The following is a 23738-nucleotide window of genomic DNA, read 5'->3' as shown; positions in this document are numbered from 1 at the left end:
ATCATTAACTGGCAAGATGCATTGAAATAAACAGCCATAAATGGAATAATTTACCCATGAAACTTATGAGGGGTTGTGGTTAGCTACCGTGTTTTTGCTTGCTTAACACTGCACCAGTTGATGATAATTTCATATTCCTGCAATATAATAATAATTGTGATAAAGTATCTGGTAGTGAAGATGCACTACAGTACAGTTCAGTTAGAGTTTGTTGAGTAGCATGTATAAAATGCTGCTAAAAGAAAAAAATACTTGGACTTTACTCCAAAATAAGTACAGTGCCATGAAAAATAGTTGCCCCCTTCCTGATGTTTTTAGTGCATATTTGTCACAGTGAATGATTTTAGACAAAATGTAATAATAGATAAAGGGAACCTGGGTAAATTCAAAACGTATTTTTCAAATTATTATTTAATGTATTTAATGAAAAAAGTTATAACACCCATATCTCCCATGTGAAAAAGTAATTGGCCCCTTAAACTTAATAACTGGTTGCACCAAGTTTAGTAGCAATAATTGCAACCATGCGCTTCCTATCATTTTATATCAGTCGTTCACATTGCTGTGGGGGAATTGTAGCCCAGTGTTCTTTGCAGAACTGCTTTACAAGCCACAACATCTCTATTGGGTTCAATTCAGGTCTTTGACATGGCCACTCCAGAGCTTTAATTTTGTTTATTTTCAGCCATTCAGATGCAGACTTTTGGGTCAATGTCTTGCTGCATAACCCAGTTTGTGTCAGAGTAGAATTCATAGATGATTCAATAATGCCAAGCTGTCCAGGTCCGAAGGCAGCAAAGCATCCTACACCATCATACTACAACCCCCAGGTTTGACTGTTGATATGATGTTGATACCTTGTCTCTTGGTTAGCAGTAGTTTCCACCTTGCTACTTTCCCATTAGTCCCATTTTTGCCCAGTCTCTTTTTTATTAGTTTACATGTACCTTATCTGAGGCTAGAGGTCTGCAGTTCCTTGGATGTTCTTCTGGCATCTTTAGTGACTTCCTGAGAGTTGTTCATGCATCCTTGGAGATGTTTTGGCAGGTCAGCCACTCCTCAGAAGACGGTGGGGATAATGGCTTGGGCTCAATTATTAATTAACAGGGATCATGGTGATGGATCCCACATTCTACCTTCACAAAAGCCTATGGATTTCAGATCCCAGGCTGGGAATCACTGGTTTTGTCCTATCTCTGAAAAAGAAATGCCAGCCAGTCGAATGCCTTCATCTTTTAATACAGTTATGAGTCAGTTTGTCCATGGCATTTTTCTTCCAGAGTAATAAGAACACCAGCAATTTACATGGTAACACAATAATTGTTGGCTTGACAGGAGAATTCATTGTAATTAATGATAATCATTTATTTTCTGTGGTGGCAGCCAAGCTATATTTAAATAATAATAAAACAATGGCGCCAACTTCATCAGCACTCTGTGACCTGCGACACAATCACTGAATGCTTATATGCAACAACTATTTTTCATTTGAAATGAGAATGTAAAGCCACAGCTGCTGTTGTCCAGCTTTGGGTTGATTTTTTTGCCTATTCATTATTCTGGTTCAATGTTTTTTTTTAATTCTTTACTTTCTTAGAGAAAAATCTAAATGTAGTGTGGAGACTTCTCATACATTATGGAAGCTCCTTGCAGCTAGTTTTCACATATTTTTGTTGTTTTTTCTCTCCCCCTGACTAACAGGGTGTGGGTAGCACAGAGCACCACGTAAGGTTATGATGTAATTGCCTGTATTTCCCAGAGCAAGGATTATGCTGCTTTTGACAGGTCTGCCTCTTTTCGTCTCTAACAAAGCTACTGTCTTTTGGCCATTGCTTATCTATGGCCTGTAGGCTACCAGAAAGTAGATACAATTAATAGAGTTGGGGTAAGATCTACATGGATCTTTCACATTTCAATTTATGGTGCTAATGGTATAGTTTTGTTGATTGCAGTACAGTGTGGATCCCTTCCTTGCCGAAAATAGTAGTATGACTGCAACGTTTGAAAATGTGCTCCCAGTCAGAATTTTTGATTACACCAACAGATGACTAAACAGGTTGGATTGCACATGCCCTTGAAAAGAGAACAAAGCAAGCGATACCACACTTCAAAAGCAAAGCCTACCTCTGAAATTCTGCAGTGGTTTTGCATTCAATGCATTAACTCTGAAATGCAGCTGGATATTTGAAGCTGTATTGTATTGGGCACAGCTTTATTTTTTCCCCCCATAACGGTTTTAAATAAAAATGAAATGGGATAAAAAAAATTATGTGACTTATTGTAGCGTAACACAAGCAGAAGTTCCAAAGCTGCAGCAGAGGAAACAAGACACTTGCGAGATAATTTATGCTGTGCATGTCCGTCCTGAGCGAGCTGTTTTATTGCACCTCTGGAAATGAAACACCACAGGATTAATAGGTGCTAAAATATTCAAGGTATTATTCAAAAGCTCATTCTGTCCCAGGCCAAGCGGTTTCCCCCTCCAGCTTATTTATTCCTGTGAGGTCTGGTCCGGAAACCTAGAATCTGGAAAACAATCCCATCAAACAGTCTGACAGTTTATAAACACTCTATAAACACTCTTGTTATGTTCTGAAGTCATTTAGGAAATATTGCACTTTCCATTAATCAAAGAAAACAAAAACATCAACAGAGATAAATTCAACATATCCGGATTGTAAAAAAGAGATAATTTTTTGTTTCACACCGGTATGTAAGAACAGAGGAGCTTGTGGATGCTTTATAATTATAAACAGAATCCACCAGATGATGTATTGTGGGTTCCTCAGTAATTAGAGGTGCTTGTAAATTAATTGAAACTTATAAAAGATGGTGAGCGGTTATGAAAAACGGTAAAGGATGAGGGTTTATTTGTCAACGGCTGCAAGTTGTGACAAACTGCCGCACACTCTGTCATTCTGATCACTCTGTGGCATGTGGAGGGGCCAGCATCGAGCTGACAATGTGAGATTCATGATTGCAACCATGCCAGCATTAATGAAAGTTGTTGCTCTATTTTAAGGTCACCCCTTTTCTGCTCCAGAACCCAAGGTGCTTGCATAAAAAAAATCATGACACCTGTAATACACAGTAAAATGTTCAGTATTAAATCAACTCCTACTGGAATCATACTCCAGACATTTTACTGTATAGCTATTCTAATACTCCCTATTTCACTCTCTGTACCTGAGTTTTACAATGTATAATGTCACAACCACACTTCAAAGGTTGATGAACTTGTGGAACTCTTAAGGGCTTAAGCCACTTGTTTATAAATCTTGTTCCCTATGAGGTTTTAATGGATAAACCATGGAGTTGCATTTTACTAATACAGTACATCTGCACAGCTGTTAAGCTATATTGTCACTGTACAATAAAATAAGACCAGGAATGTATATTTCATTAAATGAAACCTGTCATCATGCATTTATAATTTTAGAGGAATATATTACACAGATATTGGATGTTTATTTGTTTTTGGTGTCAGTTTGATTAATTGGTGTTTCATGACTGATCATGATACGTCTGAGTGACTTTAACTTCTGCATAATGAGGCTGACATCTCATTAGTCACATAGATGATCGAGTGCAGGCAATGAGGGGATTTAACCTGTTAAATGTTGAGCCCAGTGACTAAAGAACAACAAAGAAAAGAACCAAAAAAGTCAAGTCAAAAAGAATGGTGCATTTGCAGAAATTTGCATTTGCATTTGCACAAAAAGAGTGGTCCTCATTTTCTCCACCATCATGCTATTTTCAGTGCAGCCAATTGCAGTGCAGCCAGTGTAGTGCAGCCAGTGCAGTCAATTGCAATCTTAAGAATATGAGGTCATACTAACTTGTGCACCTGCAGCCCAGCAGTAAGGAGGAGATAACTACAGAGCACAGTCACCGTTTGCTGGCCAGATGGCCATGAAAGAACTCAGTGTACACAAATGTGCATCAGTACAACAGAAAATGATGGTGTCAGCAACATGTCAGGTAGGCTCAGCAGCTTCATAAACTTTGTCCATGAATTAAGGACCTGTCTCAGTGGCCGTCCGTGAATTGATATAATTATACAGGGTGCAGTATTACCTGTTATAAAATCCAGGCCAATAATGATGATGTTCCATATGTGATGGCCTGTGCAGATTTACTGTAAGATTATTTTTTAAATCTTTTTTCTGTGTAATATAAAGTGAGACTGCACATTCACAAAAGTACTATGGAAATGTAAATAAATTCACCAGGGTTATAGGCTGGGTTACCACAAATGCATCAACCATGGCCGTAGACTGCACAAGCTGAAAGTGAATTCACTGCTGGAGAAATCATAGACGGTGTTACAATGTGTAGGCTAGTCACTTAGCAAGAGCTCATTTTCTAGTAAATTAATATTTTAAGTTTCTGACAAGCTACTAAGATGTTTCCGCTAACTGCATTAATGTGAAGATAAATTAGTGGACTCAGAATGTTGTCAACTTAATAGCAGACATTTCTGCTTGGGGTTGCTTTTTTAGCTCTTGTACTGGTAGCTTGCCTGCCATTTCTGAGACATCTAAAGTAGCTAAATACACATACACATTTTTTTAAAGAAAATCGGCAACATGTTTAATATGATGTAGAGCAACTTGTATGCGGTATGTGTGAGTGGACAACAATGTCATACCATTGTGTGTAGTGTCAGAAGAGAATATACATACAGTATTGGAGTGTAGTTAGGGAAAGCTTGATTTAGAGAAAGATCTCTAATAATCGTATATGTTAACCTCCTGAAACCCTGCGTCCTCAAACAAGCACATTATATATTGGCCTCACTAAGCTCTACAGTATTTCTTTTAACATATTGGAGATTCAATTAAAATTAAATTATATATATTTTTAAATAATGTTTTCACTGCAACACGTCTTTGCCATCCAAGAAACTTGCATTATGTCACAAAATATAAAAGACTGTGTCTCAGGATGATGAAACTGGTGTGTAGGGTCGATCAGAGGCTGTAAGGCAGAGATCATTAACTGGCCCTCAAATCCAAATCCAGCCCTGGTTTTCTTTTCTCTGAGCTAATTAGTGCTACTGATTAACGAGATGCTCTTCACACCTGACTCCCAGGTAAAGGTGGGTGGGAAACAGCAGTTCTCAGTCCTCAGGGACTGGGAGTTGTTGATCTCTGCTGTAAGGTGAGTACAGATGTGAACACCGGCACTGTACTAGGATTGAATGGAAATGCTAATGTACACAATTGTTCAGAATTTATTCAAACCAAGAGTTAACACCAGCCAAATAATTTTCAATAAGTAACCTCTAACAACAATTTTATATTGACAAATATTGACCATGGCAGCCATCATCTGTAGTAGATATGCATTTTTAACCTTTCAGAGTTTTAACAGTGTGTGTGTGTGTGTGTGTGTGTGTGTGTGTATGTGTGCATCTGCATCTGCATGCATTTCTGAGGGGGAAATATTTTTGCACCTGCTGAGAAAGTCATGCATTCACCAGTGAGATTCAGTAACCATCTACCATCGAGACATTTTGCTTATTATAAAAATAAAAAATACCTAATTAGGAGGAGGGAAACAAAATCCAACTCTCTGGGAATGTAAATGTCTTCAGATTAGAAGACGTATCACCTCCGAAAACGCGGATCCCCTCTATGTTATACTGAATGTAATTATTATTAAAAATTTAAAATGTCTTTTCTGTCAATATGAAAAAGGGAAGTCCATTACCGTCACCTATTAGAGCACCTGTAATTGGCATTTTTAAATGTGTCAGATGTTAGATGTCCTTCTGCCTCACTATCCCCTCACGTCTCATTCACAGCATTGTGTCATATACAAGTGCTTCATTTGCTTATCTGTTGAGCTGTAATCAGATCCGATTGCTCTGTGCAGCCTGGGTTTGTCTGTATTTACTTTATGAGCCCACGCTCTAAGTCCGCCATGGCAAGGCAGTTTCAGGCCACTGCATTTCAATTTCCCTGTTAGTGCTGTCCACATCTTCTCCACTATCGACTTGCTGTCTTCATGTTACCTGCTCCAACTTTGAGCTAGCTACCACGCAATAAAGAGATCGTCAGAAGCCCACAGGAGACATACAGTAGTGCAGAAAGATTTGGACATCCGTGGTCAAAAAGCCTTTTACAATTAATATCTACAAACAAACCTGACCTATAAATGGTACAATGTTAAACATGACACATGTCTTCAAATTTCAAAATCATAAAAAGGTAAAAAGGCCCTGTGCAAAAGTTTGGGAACCCTATCAGTTTGTACTTGGGAAACGATAACAGGTTTTAACGCTCCCTGTAGCCAGCTAAGAGTCTTTCAATTCTCCCTTTTGGAATTTTTCCATATTCTTCCTGGCAGAACACCTCTAGCTCAGATATATTCTTCGGCCTCCCTGCATGGACCACATGTTTGAGATCTCTCCACAGATTTTGAATAATAGCGAAGTCTGGCGACTGTGGTGGCGATTCTAAAACCTTCATCCTTCTTTCCTGGAGGTACTTCATGTTTGATTTTATGGTATGCTTTGGATCATTGTCTTGCTGGAATATCTCTCTTCAATGATTTGACCTTTGAACATTAGCCTCTAGAATTTCTTGATATTTGGTGGAATCCATTCTTCCTTCCATTTGCACAGTATATCCTGTGCCCCCAGTCAGTCCAAAGCACATTGTTCCAAAAGGTTTCAGTCTTCTCAATGTTTTCTTTTGCATATTTCAAACTTACTTACTTTAAAATAAAAAGCAATCTTTCTTTTTTATTTGCAGAAAGGTCTCATCCTTAACTCAGTACCATTTAGAGTTCTGGTTTTCTTTCACATCATTTTTCTGAAGAAGGTAGTTTATTTTGGTTTTGGTAAGTGTATCAAAGAAATGCAAAATCAAAGTTTTTTTCTATTATAATAGTTTTACATTGTGAATGTAGAGAGGAAATTCTATTTTATTTTGTGTGAGTATTTCTCAGTGAGCATGTAGAAGTTGTTTTCAAACACTTTGGGAGAGCTTGATTTCTCATCAGGGATAGAAAGTAACCTGTGTAATGTGTGTGTGAGGGCCAATAATGCCCTGATCATCCTTGATAATTTAATATTTGGTACATGAAACTAATGCACTTGGTGGGCGATATGGTATAGGCAAATAAAGTATCCAACCTGGTGTGCCAACTAGTTATAAGCTTTTAGTGAATGAGAAGTACACAATTTTGTTTACATTTTTTATGTTTACTTTAAAACATCAGCATAATTATATTTAAGAATGTTAAATGCAATGAAAGTGTTAATTGCATGATGAACCACAAATACCCATTTTTAAATTGTTTGATGAACCTTATTTAATGTAATTGCCCATGCATGATGTCAATAATATTGTAATTATGGAAATGATGGAGTGGAGTTTTTCATATTTAATGGCTGGGAAAAAATATAATGCATTTTGGTTTTAAGAGAGTTTCTATGTGTGACACTGGAAAGGAACCTAATACAATCCCCAAGTCACGAGGGGAGTTTCACAGACAAGCAGTTGTAGACAAGTATACCTCAGGAAAAACATATTATAATAATTTTCATATAATTTATAAGAGCTACCTACAGTAGTTTCTTTAAATATAGAATTTGGTACTAATTAAATGCATTCAGCAGTCTTTTGATAGATTCATTTGGGTGGCATTTTGTGACAGTGTTGTGTGTATTTTACCCAAACCTACACTACCATTTGAAATCACAGAGATTTTGTAATGTTTTTGAAAGAAATTAACACTTTAGTGTTACTGTAGCATTTCATTTTACCATGCATGAAAATGCCATGAAACTTATGATTTCACACGAAGGTTGACACTACTGTCTTGAAAGCAAATTAGATGAGACCAGGACAGAAAGAGAAGTAGAAGGCCCAGTTGCAGAAGATGAAAGTACATACTGTCAGTACATGTGTGAGAAACAGGGCCTCACAGGTTATCAGCTGGCAGCTTCACTGAACAGTACCCACCATCTAACATCTGTTTTTCCTGCAACAGTGAAGCTATGACACAGGGATGCTGGCATTCAATATATTAGCTATTGATGCTAAATACAAAATGTAGCATATACACTTTAATGTGTGTGTATGCGCATTGTAACCACATATGAATGCTTTTGTGTGATCAAGTTCAAGGGCTGCTTTCCTCTGGTACAGTTTAGTCTGCAAACTTCATTAAGGGAGAAAATACATAATCACTCTTCATTATTTTGTCTGCAGCCATATATTAGATATTGTAGGTTAATTCTGGGCCACATATTTTGGCAGACTTTACTACTTTGTTGTAACACACACACAGACCCAGAAGACCTTGCAGAATGCACTGCTCTGGGAGTTTGGGAGCATGACTGGGTGCATTTCACCTTCACCAAAAATTTAATCAAATCAGCATTCGCTCAGTAATCACTTTCTCTCTCCTCAATGGAAAAGCTCTGATTAAGTTTACAGATGATCTGTTGCTCTGTGGCTTCCCTTCTGAATATTTCATAATTAGTAGCAGCAGTATTTATTTATTTATTCTCTTGATGTGGGAGTACAGTGGAATGGAGAGGAAGGCCATATTCCTTAGCCAGGCCCATTTCATATTCTGCATTACAAACTTTCACATGTATACAGTTGGCGTTATTGTTTTTCCATTTATTGTTATTGGCTAGCAGCTTTTTAAAGTGATTATAAGTGGGTTTCCAGTTCTTTCTGTTTAGGATTAGCATCAATGGGCTCAAAGTGCGTTACTTTTCTATGATAGAGCTGTGCCTTTGTTTTTATTTTCTATATTAGCATGAGCATTAAGCATCAACTATATTTATAGTTGTTGTGCATTACAAACTTTGATTTGGGATTTGACTTCATTTGGATTCATATTTCTTGGCTTGAAGGTCTTTCACTAAACTGACTTCTCTTTGGCTGATGAGCCATGGTGAAAGCCCACACAAAGTATGAAATTAGAGAACAAATGGTGTGGCAGTACACTGAATAAGATTTTGGCAGTTACCAGCACCTCCACTGAATTGTCATTGTATTGATTGCTTTCTTTTGAGAAGGTCAATCTGGATGTGTCCAATCCTCTTATGCAAGTGGCTATATTTAGTTCTGTTATTTTTGTCCTATATTTTTTTCAACACGAAGAGATTGTTCAAGTCAAATCAGATGTGCCTTGAGAAATTAAAAGGTAAGATCTCTGATAATTCAGAATAGCATATTTCTTCTCAAAAGGCCATCAGTAAACAGAGCCATTCGTGATTTGTTACTGAAACTGATTTCTTCATGGCATCAGAGTTAAACCTCATTTCTATGCTGTGAAACAGCGTCATAGGCCAATATGAAACTTCTACTGAGTAGAGTTGCGCTTTCATTTACTTTCCCTGGAGTGTGAAATGTAAGCAAGAGGCTTACTGTCCTTGCAGGCCTGTGGCCTGCTGTAGCAATTTATTTCTGCTCTTCAGCCTGGTGGATGCTTTATACATAAGCTGCTGTGGTACTGGAAGAAGTCAAACTGCCATTAGACTCTATTTACCCTCCCTTTAATGACAAATCCCTGTTAAATGCCTTCATTCACCCTCTTAATTCCAGTATGAGTGTAGGTATGGATAGCTATGGAAGCACATTTTTTCCTCACCAAACTGATTTCCTTCTGAAGTCAAATGTTATTCAAATTGATTTAACCACTTGATTCATCTGGTCCAGAATTGTTGGCTTTCTTGAACAGTATGCCAACATCCCAATTTATTGTTGTGTTGACATAGGCCAAACAACAGGCTTTCATTTTATGACTGAATAATTATTGGCATAATGAAGAAAAAACCCCAAACACCTGTCCAACAGATCATAAATGTTAAAGTTCCTTGACTTTCATTGGCATCAACTCAGATCCTCATGTTATTGAATGCCAGACTCCAAAGGTAATCAAAAACCTAGACTCAAGACTAGATACTGAAAAGTTTCTTATACTTGCCCAAAGGAAGTGATTGAATATACCTGACTAATCAGAAACAGCTGTGAAACCAACTATCCAATTATTTTTGGTCCCCCCATTTTATGTATTAAAACTTATGACAGACTACCTGATATGGATATTAATACCCGTAAATTAAATGTGACAGTCTGCACTTCAACCTCATATTCATTGTTTCATTTCAAATCCAATACGCTGGTGTACAGAGGCAAAAGAACAGAAATTGCACTGTATTCTCGAGAAAAAATGCTAGTACTCAATAGAAGTAATTAATAAACAAATAATTTTATTAGGACAGATGTACATAGGTTTCCCATACAATTCAGCTTTCAGCAGTCTCATGTGTAATTTAACAAGGGGACGGTTGATGGAGGATGCCTGTGATAATAGTTCGCTTATTTATTTTGTCACTTTGAGACTGGAGTGACTGCTATGCAGTTTGCCTGTATTTACTCAGCGGTCATTTCTGTCCTGACAGTAATCTCTGTGATGGAGGAGGAACATGGAGATCAATGTGCAAGTAAATGGCAGGGAGAAAAAATGGGCTGCGTTTTTGGGTTGTGATGGATAGATGAGTGGATGGGTGGAAAGGAAGAACAGCAGGAGAGCCCTGGGCCATTGCTGATGAAAGGCCATTCACAACCAGCAACCTTGTACACCAAATGCATTCTGTCTGCATTAAGTCTGGCACCAACCCTTGCCTTTCTCCACATTGAGAGTGCTTCCATTTTCCAAACAATTAACATTGTACATGCTTCCCTGTGCACTAGGCCGAATCTGTAATGAAAGTCACTTAAATATTGAACGCATATTTGCAAGCTGATGCACTTTTTTAGAGTGATGGGGGTTTTACCTGTGTAACATTTTTAATTACTTAGTTCTGCCACATTTTCTGTAAATCTAGAACCACCATGACTGTCAATTTGCAGTAAACCTATGTGTAAGAAAACACAGATATAGATATATTGGGGTAGAGGATTAAAATGTCTTGGAAATCTTTTCAATTGCATTTGTGGCATGAAAAGCTTGAATATATAAAGTAGTTTATGGAAATAAGGATTTGGATGTGGCAAATAAATTGAGTAGGCAGCCTTACGGATGTAACTAGAATATGTTATATAGCAAGTTTATGCAATTAAGGAGACAGATCATGTTTTTGTCAGCCATCCATTGTCAGCCTTTTGATGGTTAGCTTGCTGTGCTTAAGTGGCTAAGTTCTAAGGTAACTTGCATTGTAGTATTGATTGGATACAGTTGTAGCAATGTGGTCATGTCATGTTGATACTTGATCACATTGCGACAACTGTTCCATGTTGTGCATTTTTTACTGAAATAATACTCTTTGACACGTTTACCATTGTGACAGCTGGCCTTGTTTTCTGAGATGAAAAGCCAAAATGATTGATTTAGAAAGATCCATATTTTAGAGTGAGAAGTATATGACTCAAGTTCATGTAAAGGTGGAATGAGCTTTGTTTCAATGAAAACATATTTATCATTTGTCATCATATTATAAGAATCAGTAAAATTCCATCATTAATTGTGCTGGTAGTGAACCACAAATAGACTTATATTATGAATAATATTCCAGGAGTGGAAGATCCTGGTCCTTTGTAACACATTTTATTTGCATTCATTGAGTGCATTCAACCTTTATATTAAGGGGGAATTGTATTACTTAATGGGACTAGGTGATCGTATTAGGCATTCCAGCATTTGTTTCCTGTGTAGTGGTGTATCACATGAGCTGTCATTCAGTGGTTAAAGAGCATGACACAAGTCACCTTTTTGTCTTTCTCAGTTAACAGATCTGAACTCAGTCGAGTATGTATATTCAGGAATGATGCCAGATCATTTTTTTGCTTCCATAAACAAAGCACAAGTTGATTGATTTTCTCCTGCGGAGTTCTTGCTGCTGGTAGACTTTATGCCATGGTACATAAACCACAATGTTTCAATTTTATAGTGCACTCCCAGCAAATGCTTGCTTGCAAACGAGTGTAGGGAAGAATACAACTGAAAAAAATGTATTAATGTATTATGGACTTTAAATCCAAAAGAATCTTGAATATGAATAATCTTAAATCAAAAATGCAATACTGTAAAGAGAGCATAGAATGAGTGCGGCTACTTATTTAGAACACCACTAACCAACTCACTTTTATTATTTTTGTCGGCAAGGATCGTTCTCTCTGTGATCACACTCTTACTTTTTCTTCTCAAGAAGGACAGCATATAAAAATAAAACAAGGAAAAGCATGCCAAATAGAATAAAGCTTTATCAGCCAGAAACACTCCTGTTTATGGAGAAAAGCAAGACAACTGACGGCTTCTGTGACTCCCAGTAAGAATCCCTTTCTTTTTGTAAAGCAGAAAGTGTCTCAGCTTCAGTCAGCTCTGTTTCAGGCTATCCATGTACATAGAAATATAGTCATCTGCTGTCCAAATTGCTGAGCATTACTGAGTATTGAAGAGCATGCTCATAATTTAGTTTTCCTGGGCTTGGTGAGATGTGTAGTTCTGCTCTGTACATTTTGCTTTTAACTTCACTCTCAGAAAAAATGGTTCCAAAAGGAACCCTGTGATTACATAGAAGAACTCTATCTAGTTCAAGGGTACTTTGTCTGGCAAAATGGTGCCAGACTGGGAGCTTTCACACGTCACACCTATGATAGTGGGTTCCATAAAGAACTAAATCGGGTTCCTCTATGAAGACAAGCCAAAGAAACCCCTTTGTATGTCCTGTAACTTTATCGAGGCCAATAGTCTCCCATTCTGTACCCCTATAGCCACCCCTCTAAACACTGGTAGTATAATTAATACTACTTCTGAATAATGAAAATTGACATTATGGAATGAGATGACCAGTTAATGTTGGTCAAAAATCTTTATGGAATTTATATAAGCATTAGTAGGTGCTATATAAGCAATAGCAGGTGCTCTTCTCCAGAGCTACTTATGGACTGCAAAATGTTTGGTTTTAATTAAACTCCAACAAACTACATGTGAGTCCAATTGGGACCATTGGACTCACATGTACTCTGTTAGTCTACTGTGAATAATTAACAGCGAGATATGTACTCAAGCAGCTTAGGTTAAGTACTGTAATTTGCTCAAATGTACAATGGCAGTGCGACACCTGGGAAATAAACCAACAAGCCCAGTTTCCTAGCCGTTATTTGGCTACATGACACTATTGAAATAAGTCATTATAGAAAATTCAACTTTTGGAAATGTCTATGAAGAGGTTTTTTCATGATATATATTTTTTTAAATACAAAAATCAAACATTTGAGATGTGCATAAAACTGCATACCTACTTTACGTTTATCCAGTCAGTAATCAGATTTTGTGAGTTGAATTTAGTGTTTATGTAATTTATTTTGTACACCTAATTACCTTCCGGTGAAAAGCATCACCTATAATGCAAATGAGCATATCAGCGTTTGACAGTGGACCAGTCACAAAATGGGTGAAATTCTCACATAAAAATTAAAATAGGCATGTAAAAGTCAGTCTATATGGCAAGCAGAGTCTACTTTGCAGACAAAGAGCACTTTCCTGTAATTTGCTTAGAGGCCCCGTGGGGCACATGTGGAGGAATCAGCACTGAGTGTGCTGTATGCAAAGAGAACAGATAACAATAGTAGATTGCCCCATCTCTACAGTTTAGAAGGTTTTTTTATGATTTCAAGTTTCCAAACAAAATTGTCTAAATGGATTGGGCTTGTCTGTCTTTAAAATGACATGGGATTTCATTCATTCAGATTTTCTGTTTCAAAAATGAAAAGAAAAAAAAAACATTTTGACATGGAATTTAGTCTGTCTGGAGCTGTGTGACTGGAAACTAGAGCTGTAGGCCCTAGTTTCCAGTCACATTTTTCTATACCATTTTCTATACCATGTATTCTAACTCTACCTTTCTTTTCACTGACATAAATGACATTCATTTTATACAAATCCTAATTTCTATGTTGCAATTTTTGCACCATTTTAATAAACATCCGTTACTCTCAACATATGTCACTCATGGTACAAAGGTTTAGTGCCTTTCCTCCCCAGGCAGCACTGCTCCATTCTGGAGTAAAGTAGTAATTATGTGAATTAAAAAACAATGTTTTCCTCTCTTTAACCTCAGTGTTGAGTCGATAGTTTTCACCTCTGAAATGGCAGGTGTCACCCTCATTTTACCTGCACACAACCTGCTTTCATAATTGCATAGTGCATTGAATATGATTTAGTGCATTGAATATTGAATATAGAATCAGATCTATTTCTTCTTCTGTATGGTAGCTGGATTACAATCAGGAAAGCTGCCAAACATATCTGAATGAAAGTGATAATGGATCATGGATGTATCAGAAGTGTACAGAAAATGATAGACACATACTTGTGTATGCGCTTGTTCTGTTTTTACAAAAGTCTCCATATGACATGCCTTGCTTAACATTGATATGGTTGGCCTCCTGCAACGTGAACAAGCATTTCCATAAGGTAATAATGCGAAGGAGGAGGTGATAATGTTTATCTTGGGCTTCCCTTACACCAGACCATTAAATTTGGCACCATATTATTATCCTTAGTCAACTATCCACCATACAAGTCAACAATGGCATTGGTATAGTATTGTATTGATTCCCTGCTGGGGTACTACAGTTGTAGTCTTGAGTAAGGTATATTCACTAATTCATTCATTTAAGTGATTCAGTAGTAAACATATGTCAATGGATATTATATAAAATTCTAGATAACTGGGTCAAAAAGCATAATGAATATTAAATTGTGCTTTTGTTTTCTTTTTTATTTGTCTGCAGGTTCAACTTATACATTACAACAATGAGCTCTATACAAACTACACAGAAGCAGCAAAAAGCCCAAATGGATTGGTGATAGTGTCTATATTCATGAAGGTGAGTATAGCCCTTTCAACAGCTTCAAGACCGGCTCACTGAAGTCACCCATGGATATTTAATGTATAGAGCTGCAAGTGCTGTGGGTCATTAGACTATTTTGTTGTTTGTGGATGTGAACGTAGACAAGATCCATACTCAGGAAGGTTTCTATTTTTATCTTTTTTTGTATCCGGGTGTTTAGTTGAAGACTAAAGTTCTTTTCAGCACACCCATAGTTGGAAGAGAAATTTGGCGACACAATGTTGGACTGAGGTACAGTGCAACATGTTGTGAATTAGCATTTGAACCATGTTCCCTTGAGAGCAGCCAGGGACATTAACCCAGGATTAAGGTAGATTATCCTACACATCCCTATAGACTTTAGATTTGTCAATATTTCTTTGTGCAATGCAGTTTGGAAAATAATTGGGGGCCAAGCAGCAAGGCTGCATTGGCACACAGTGTGTTTCTGCCTTACCTTATTATTCATCATCGTCATCTTTTTCTTCTGGCTAGTTTGTCTATGGTAGCCCTTAGAAATGTATGGTAAAAGTTTAGAAATTTGGCACACTGATTGGGGACAGTCCCATGATTATTTTCACCAAGGTTCATCTCTCCACCTCAAGCGCTTTAGCGGCACCAATGGCTCAAAGTTGGAGGTTTGTTTATGCATTTAAGTTTTGAGCCATATGCCCAGTTTACCAAAATATGGTACCATTGGATTCCTTGGATCAAGCCGAGTTCAATGCACCTATTGACGTTGATTTGGTAAAAGCTGTTTTGGATTTTCTGCCATATTGGATTTTCTGAAAAAGTTAAAAATAAATTCACAGGTCACAAAGTTTGCCCAATCGTCACCAAATTTGGCACAGATTACCTTCGGGCCAAGCCTTACAAAAGTTATCAGATGGATTTTTTTTTTTTTCTAAATCGTTTGTTCAGTACAGCCAATCGAAATTGGTGGCAGAGCCACCAAACAGGAAATCAGGGCATATCGGAACAAAGTGTTGATACCATTTGACCACTCGGGGTGCTGAAATAAGCAAAAACAACTTTTTGCCTAGTAAGTGTTGATGTGTTACCCTTAACAAAAGTGATTCTTGTGGTTTTTTGGGAGATCCCAAAGATGAGATTTGGCAGAGTCGATCTTCAGACCAAGCTTCAAGAAAGTTATCAGATGGATTTTTGCTCATATCTCATTCACACCTAATATTTGGTCAATTGACATAAAACTATGCTATCAGTGCTTACAGCCACACTTTTAACATGATCCGATCAAGTTGCCACGGTGACCCTGCCCTGCTGGACTGCTTGGCCGCCTTCAACTCTGCTTGCAGGTTTAATTAGCAGTGTAACTGTCACACTGGAGCAGTACAAGTCTTTCCTTGGCAGGTTGTCACTCGAGAAGCATAAGGTCAGACAGCTTTTTTTACCTTTCTTGTTACATGGCTTTTATCAAGCTCTGGTAAGGCCACAATTTCCCCTTAGACTATCTGTGAAGAAGTTCATGAGCTGAACTAATTAGCCCTTCAATGTCAATATCAATTACCCGCCCTCCCCCTTTCAGAGAATAACCTAGATCCCTTGTGTTCCTCCCCTCTCCTTGTTCTTAATGTTCAGGTTCCTGGGGTTTTCTTTGTCCCAACTGCTAGATTACTACAGGTCTCTACTGTGCGAAAGGCTTGACTTCAGTGGCGTCTCAGTGCTGACTCCATAGCAGCACTCTTAATTATATCACATATGCACATCTTCGTCTAGTGTGCCATCAAAGATTGCAGGGAGCACAAGTTATTATCTTTGGATTCATTTAGATCCTTTATTTTGTCAGAGAGGGGTTGTGTCTGTTATTGGTTTAGCCTGTTGATATGATTAGCAAGACTGAGGAATATTAAACAGTGGGGTAAATTGAGGCATGCTGTGAGCTCCTGCTCTGTTCAGTAAGAACCCTCATCTTACATCTGTACTCTGTGGTCCTTGTCATAGCATTTCACCCGGGAAAGTCTTTCCTTTGCATGTTCCTGGTTTAAGTGGCAAAGAGCTGACATGGAGGCTTTGATAGCACAGGGCAGGGGGCCTTGCCTTAGTACAATGACTGTGGAAATGAACAAGGTTGGAGTGTACTGGTGAAAACAAAAAACAGTCTCCTTTTGAATTTAACTGTAAAGAGGTGATCATGCACGAATGTGATTGCCTGCAGTGTACTTTGCTATCAGTCGTGCATTTTTTCAGGGTTCCATCCATGCTCTTTGTGTGCATTTCTGTCTCTTCCATTTTAATCATTCCTGGAAAGAATGGAGGTGACTGTACTCAAAGGTCCCAGAAAGGAGAGTCTCTGAAAATTTCTAAAGGCGTAAAAAGCCTGAAAATTACAAACTGCCAATGGCACAGACAAATAGGAATGTGTTTCGAAGAATAATAGACCTATAGATTCCACTTTAATTATTTAACTACACTCTCACAAGAAGCCTTTACGTTCAGTTGTTTTAATGGGCAACTGAGGGAGAAGCCTCACAAGTGAAGTGTCTTGTATAACACATTAAGGAAGATGTGGCAGTACGCTACACTAATAGCTCAGAGACTCTCTCTCGCATCTGCAACAAAGAAGAAAAAAAAACATGAAAATTACAGCTTAAAGGTATCAGCTGCCTCATTTCCTTTACCTTAATAGAAGTGATTGTCAATTTGTTTTCCTTTATGAACTACTATGACACTGTTCCTTTCTGTAACAGATACATCTGTTCAGAGCTGTGTAATGGTTAGTAATTCATTTGCTAACTATCTATTAGCAAATCAACTACTAACTACCAACTTGTGATCTATTGGGTGTAGATTTTGATTTGTCACTGGACATAAATGGCACATTGTCCAGCAGCCAGATTATTCCATTCCTGTAGCCAGCAAACTTCTTGTTTTTTAGTTTTTTTATGATTACAATTTTTATTATTTCCCTCTCACTTTCCAGATAGCGGAGTCTTCAAATCCATTTCTTAATCGAATGCTGAACAGAGACACCATCACAAGAATAACGTATAAAAGTAAGTGTTGAAAATAGTGATTTTTTTATTTTCAAAAAAAGATTTTTCCTTTTGTAGCTTTTATAATCACTACTCTGTCTTACAATCTTTGTACATAATGCATTAACAACTGAACTGAAATGGAGGGAAGTATCCTCATTCAGGGCATATACTGAATATAGCTGTATTTCTGAAGAGTACCATCCATTTTCATAATGTCCGTTTCCTGTCTCTTATAACATAGTAGTCTAAAGAAAAGTCTAAAAATACAAATGAAGCATTTGTAATGAGTGATCAACTCTTTTAATTTCCTGATTTACTCTCTAAAATGTTTCAAAAATGAGGCAGAGGTCTGGATATGTGCAACACGGTGCATGACAGTTCCCTGCAGAGACCGGTACACGGCATGGTAGATTAGAAAAGATCGGTCGATAATTGAATTAACAGGACTGGGAAATAAATAGGTAAATAAATATATAAATAAAAAGTGCTGACCACCGCTGGTGGCCGGAGCGTCCCTCAGGCCGGCGGCGAAGCAGGAGTGGGCCAGCGGGGAGCCCGTGCCTCGCTGCCAGGGGAGGACGGAGAACCGCAGCCTCTGACAGCTGTCAGCACACTCCCCCAGATCCGCAAAGCACAGAGAGCCCATGTATTTTTAAACCCGTGCCCCACATCCAAACAGAATTATTCATGCCGCCAGAGGTATGGAAGATTTGCGATAGCTGCAATAAATGCGCAAGGTAGCAGAGATGTGTGGGACGTAATGTAATGATAATGACTGAACGAGAAGGTTGGGCTTTTTCTTTTTTGGTGAATGGTAAAGCTTTTGGCCTGTGTGTCAATGAATAACATGCTTTTCTATTGAACCATGTTACTCCGTCAGTTCAAGCTAAGGGAAAAGTCTGCCCATCATCATAGCAACTAAGCGTTTGCAGCTCTCTGGTTCGCAACCGTGACCAAGGAGGCGGCCAAGTAATCAAAATGGTGTTCCAGGAGTACACCAGTGAAGAAATCACCTGTATATTTCTGACATACAGACAGGAGCATTTTCAGCAGGATAGCCAGTCATGTTTATGCTAATGTCTATGCCCTAGTAGCAACAGGACAACTAATGGGGAAGAAACAACTGTGTTGTAAATGCAACTGTACTTTTACACTGTACTGAACTTTTTTATTGCTTATATAAAGAGGTGTATTATAATATTTTATTGAATTCTCTGAAACTGATGCTATTAACTTCTGGATGAATGCATAACATTGCCTATTCAAGCAAACTAATAGAGGTAGATGACAGGTAAAATATTTGTTTTGAGTAATACTGTGTTCATAGACACTGAACCACTTCAAACACATATCAAGAGGTGCTCTAGCTGTTAATAGTTATGATTATACCATTTTTTTCATTCTTTAGAGGCCATCCTTTAGATGTGTCAGCTAACATAAGTAGCCTTTTTTTCTCTACAGTCCTTTGTGTATTTTGTTACAACCCAACCTTTTGACTCATGAATCTGTGGGCAGAACATCATGGCTAGAGGGGAGAGAATGGAGTAAGTGCTACAGTGGTGAACAGGGAAAGCTCTGGCCTGTTGTGAGTGTAGCAAGAGAAGAACTAAAATGGAAAGGGACAATGCAGAGTAAAACAGGAGACAGGGAATAAAGTGGACTCCCCCGTCTGCACGAGTTACCATTACCATTACATTCATTTCGAAAATGCTTTTATCTTGAGCAGCTTATAATGTAAGAGAAACATAAGTGCATCACCTGATTTACCTTAGCAATAGCGCCAGACCTGCCTAACATTCCCGGACCAGTGAGGAACGACGCAACACCACAAAGACACTAGAGCAAGTCCATTCTGCAAACCAGAAACCAAATTGTATGACTAGACTGTGAGTGCCTACCACAATGTGGTATTGACAAATGTGTTTGATCACAGCTGTGTTTCGCATTAACGCTCCATCACCTGTTTTTGGTTAACATAAAGATGCTGTATTCACTGGTGCAAGCACGTCTGCGTTCTCTTGTGTCGTTTCACCTCCTGGTTTACGGGATGGGGATGGCCGTCTTCATGCACAGTAGACTAGGAGTGAGGCTCAGTATGTGAGAGGAGGTATTATAATTAATTTTATGGTTGTTGGTATTTGGTTCATTTTGTTTCAGTTAATGAAGGTGCAGTTATATGATTTGATTAAAGAATTCAGTTAGATTTTTCCAGTTAGTTTTACTTGTTCATTTTTTTTCTTTGTAACTTTTTCTGGGGGATTTAGCTATTTTCAGGAAGAGTGTTTAGTGTCTTGGTTTAGCACTGATTTGAGTTGGCACCACTGGTCTATAGTGGGTTTAGACTGCAGGAGAGTAAGCCCCCCCCCCCATTATGCTGAAATTAATGCTGGCTTGGCCTGGCTTACTAATTGTTTCTGTTGTTTTTTCCACACATTCTCATTATTCGATTATTTATTTTGATTTTCTCATTAACCTAAAGCCAAATATAAAAAACATTCTTCTTTTTGACAACTTTTTTGTCCTGCGCTTCCCGACCACCTCTGCTTGACATGCTCTGAAGGAAACTATCTCTTTGCAACAATAGACTACATCCATAATAAACCCCAAGGAGAGATACCTAAAACCAGAATACCAGTAACTGAATTCGTACAAAAGGTTGGAGTGCTAGAAGGTGGGGATGGCTGAGGAAATGGAATAGAATACAAAGTAGAATGTGACATAAAACTGTCCCCTCTTTAGCAGTGAGACAAAGGTCCCTACTGTCAAACTTATTCACCAGATGTACAGTATCCATAGGCACGTGTTTATCACAGAGCAATTAGATGACAGAAATCACACAAAACCCCACCAAGCATTCATAAGCAAGCAAACAACCTACAGTCTTTGAACATCACAGCCGTTATATGTCAGTCAACCCATCTAATTTCCATTATTCCAATTTGTAAGGGAGAGCCTGAAGCTGGCACTGCAGATAGTGCTTCAAGATAAAACAGAAAAGGTGTAAATGGAGGATATGGTTGTGACTTTAATAATAATTTCAATGAAATAAATCTTTCCAATAGTTGGTTTGTAAAAGTGACAAGCACAAATTGGCAAGCTGTGGAGCGTTGTTCTCATCAAATCTCTTTTTTTGCAGATGATGCATATTTACTGACAGGACTAAACATCGAAGAGCTGTACCCAGAGACCTCAAGTTTTATCACGTACGATGGATCGATGACTATTCCGCCGTGCTTCGAGACCGCGACGTGGATCCTGATGAACAAGCCCGTGTACGTCACACGGATGCAGGTGAGTCCTTGGCTTGACCGTGAAACGGGGAACCCGGCGGAGGGTTCAGCTTTAGCCGACAAGAGTTCAGAGACAACCGCCACCATGAAGTGCGGCTTCTCGCCCCTTCCAGATGCACTCTCTGCGGCTGCTGAGTCAGAACCAGCCCTCACAGATCTTCCTCAGCATGAGCGACAACGTGCGGCCGGTCCAGCCCCTCAACAACCGCTGCATTCGCACCAACATCAACTTCAGCATGCAGGGCAAGGACTGCCCCAACAACAGGGCTCAGAAGCTGCAGTATCGAGGTACAAGTCCGCCGTCCTTCCCGACATGTCAATGGCTGCTTTGCTGCCCGTCTTTTCCACGTCGTTTTCACTGTGCGCCTCTCCGTTGTGTTGGTGAAATGCACCTGTTTATTTGTGCTTGTGCCCATTTGTGTCTTTCTCTATTGGTCGCTGTGTCTGCATGCCTGTCTCTTTGACTAGCTAACCGTGGTCGCCTTCTGTTAGGGACTGAGAAACATAATCAGATGTGACAGACCAGTGACAAGCAAAGCCTTATTAATGTTTTAATTTATTTCATAATTTCTTTGACATTGAGTAGGCAAAATCACAATGTAGGTACTTTTGAGTTCATTTAGTAACTTCCTGCCACCAAACATTTTCATTTGTTTCTGTGCCCAGAAGCTGCATGCAAGCTGTTTACCATTTCCTTTTGTCTGTTTCAGCTAATATATCTCTGCAACAGCTGCACAAAATGTGAATTTTACCCCTGCAGCATAAAAACATTGAGGTCAAGAGGTAACTCTTATTATTCATTGTATTCTTTTTCAGGATTCTTGATTACAGCCACCATGTTGTTTTTTTCCACGCTCTTTGATAAAACTCAGGTTTTGTGCAGCAGTTGCTGAGATTTTCACAAAAAACCCCCACCTGTAAATGAGAAACGCAACAGGGTCATCTTTATTTCATTATCTGTTATATTTATTCACTAAGCGTCATAAATTTTAACATTGTAACTGCTTATATATCCACACAACAAAAATATGTCTATAGGCTAATTATATGATACGATTATTTCTGTAACTGGGCTTTTCAATAGATATTGCAGTGCATGTTGGGTTTGACCTGTTTCTATTTCAACACCACTGTACAGTCTATACCATTGAGACTCCTGTACATGGCATTATTTCTGATCACAATCTGTCACTGTCTTCTCTTTCAGTGAATGAATGGCTTCTGAAATAGAAGCTCTAGGATGAACTCAGACATGATGGTATAATAAAAAAACCAAGAACAGCAGCAAAGTACAACTCACAGGATCAAGACTGCATTGCTTTTTTCCTGCCAGATTTCATGATATTGTAAAAAGTATATATATAAATATATCTACACACAAGAAAAGACTTTGCATCTGGCAAAGAGACCCTTATTTCATACTTCAAGAACATTTGAATCAAACACAAACTAGTCTAATACAAATCTATCTATGAAAATGTTTTGATACCTAACTTTTTGGGAGAAAAAAATTAAAACATACAAAAGCCCCCTAAATGAAGCATTTATTTCGTAGCCTGGTCATCAGTGAACGTAAATCAAACTCTGGCCTTTGTACATACAGTATGGACGTCGTGTTACATGCACAACTGAAGTGGCTGCCTTGAGAACCTGCCAATCAGAGGGAAGATGTGGAATAGTTCATCGCTACATTGTCATTGTCATCTTGTCATTGTGTTGACAAGGCATGCATATTGCAAAGGACCGCAGGACACAGCCATGCATCAACGTTTTCAAAACGTTTCAAGACCAACCATAAACCATACAATCCAATGATAGTGTCTGAGTAAAATATGGGTGTTTTGGCCTTGTATATATTATTATTACTAATGCTGAAAAATTAATAAATAAAAATGAAAATAATAAATGAAAAGAGGAAAAAAAAAAAAAAACCTGAAAAGAGTTGAGTATTTTACGCTTGGCGCACTTTGAATTCTGGAACAGTTCTGAGCTGATGCCTTTTCTTCTGTTTTCTTGTTTACAATGGTCATACACTGTGTTTGATTAATGTTATCAGCCCAATAAATGTGTTTGGAAAGTTCATTTTTGTAAGCATGCCTGACTGTGTCTGTCTGTTTTTTTTTTTGTTTTTTTTTGTTGAGTTTTTTCTTGTTTGTTTGTTTACATTTTGTTTGTATGACATATTTACACAGTGTCTATGGGCAGGGATGCAGAACTTTTCATTCCATGCCTGGACTGTCCTGTGTATTCCTTGCTATTGTAATATTGTAGGTATGACTTTGACTTGTCCTGTGTTACACGCTGACGAGGGAGGCTTGTTGTGAGGAAGGTGTTACAGTGGCCTTCCCCCTCTTCTTTAGAAAGGAAAAATGTTTGTGGCCAAGCACAGCTGCTTAATAGTGTTTGATCTGGGCAGGAGGTTGGCTGAAGAGTGGAGTGGTGCTGAAGGTAGTGCTGGCAGAGTGTGGGGTTAATGAGGAGCACATGCTCTGAAGGAAATAACCAGCGCATTTCCCTCTACCACTGAACCACTTGTGTCCATGCTAACTTTTAGGGGAAACAAAGCACCATTGATTCTTCCT

The 23738-nt window shown here is 38.3% G+C and overlaps 1 protein-coding gene across 3 annotated transcripts in view; it reads left to right on the top strand.

The window, feature by feature from the left end:
- The window catches only part of ca10a (carbonic anhydrase Xa), a 175674-nt gene extending 152438 nt beyond the window's left edge, over nucleotides 1-23236 (top strand). For 2 of the 3 annotated variants that reach the window (XM_061232249.1, XM_061232250.1), the window contains exons 6-11: nucleotides 14772-14867; nucleotides 17812-17884; nucleotides 21003-21157; nucleotides 21270-21444; nucleotides 21867-21939; nucleotides 22364-23236. In XM_061232249.1, coding sequence (XP_061088233.1) covers nucleotides 14772-14867; nucleotides 17812-17884; nucleotides 21003-21157; nucleotides 21270-21444; nucleotides 21867-21901 — 534 coding nt within the window. In that variant the 3' untranslated portion in view covers nucleotides 21902-21939; nucleotides 22364-23236. The remainder of the gene's footprint in view (nucleotides 1-14771; nucleotides 14868-17811; nucleotides 17885-21002; nucleotides 21158-21269; nucleotides 21445-21866; nucleotides 21940-22363) is intronic. The other variant, XM_061232251.1, reaches the window with a different exon arrangement.
- Nucleotides 23237-23738: the final 502 nt, after the last annotated feature.

This window comes from Conger conger, chromosome 2 (assembly GCF_963514075.1).
Source record: "Conger conger chromosome 2, fConCon1.1, whole genome shotgun sequence".
Taxonomy (NCBI): Eukaryota; Metazoa; Chordata; class Actinopteri; order Anguilliformes; family Congridae; genus Conger; species Conger conger.
The sequence above is the reverse complement of the archived record's forward strand: the minus strand, read 5'-3'. Positions and strand labels throughout refer to the sequence as shown.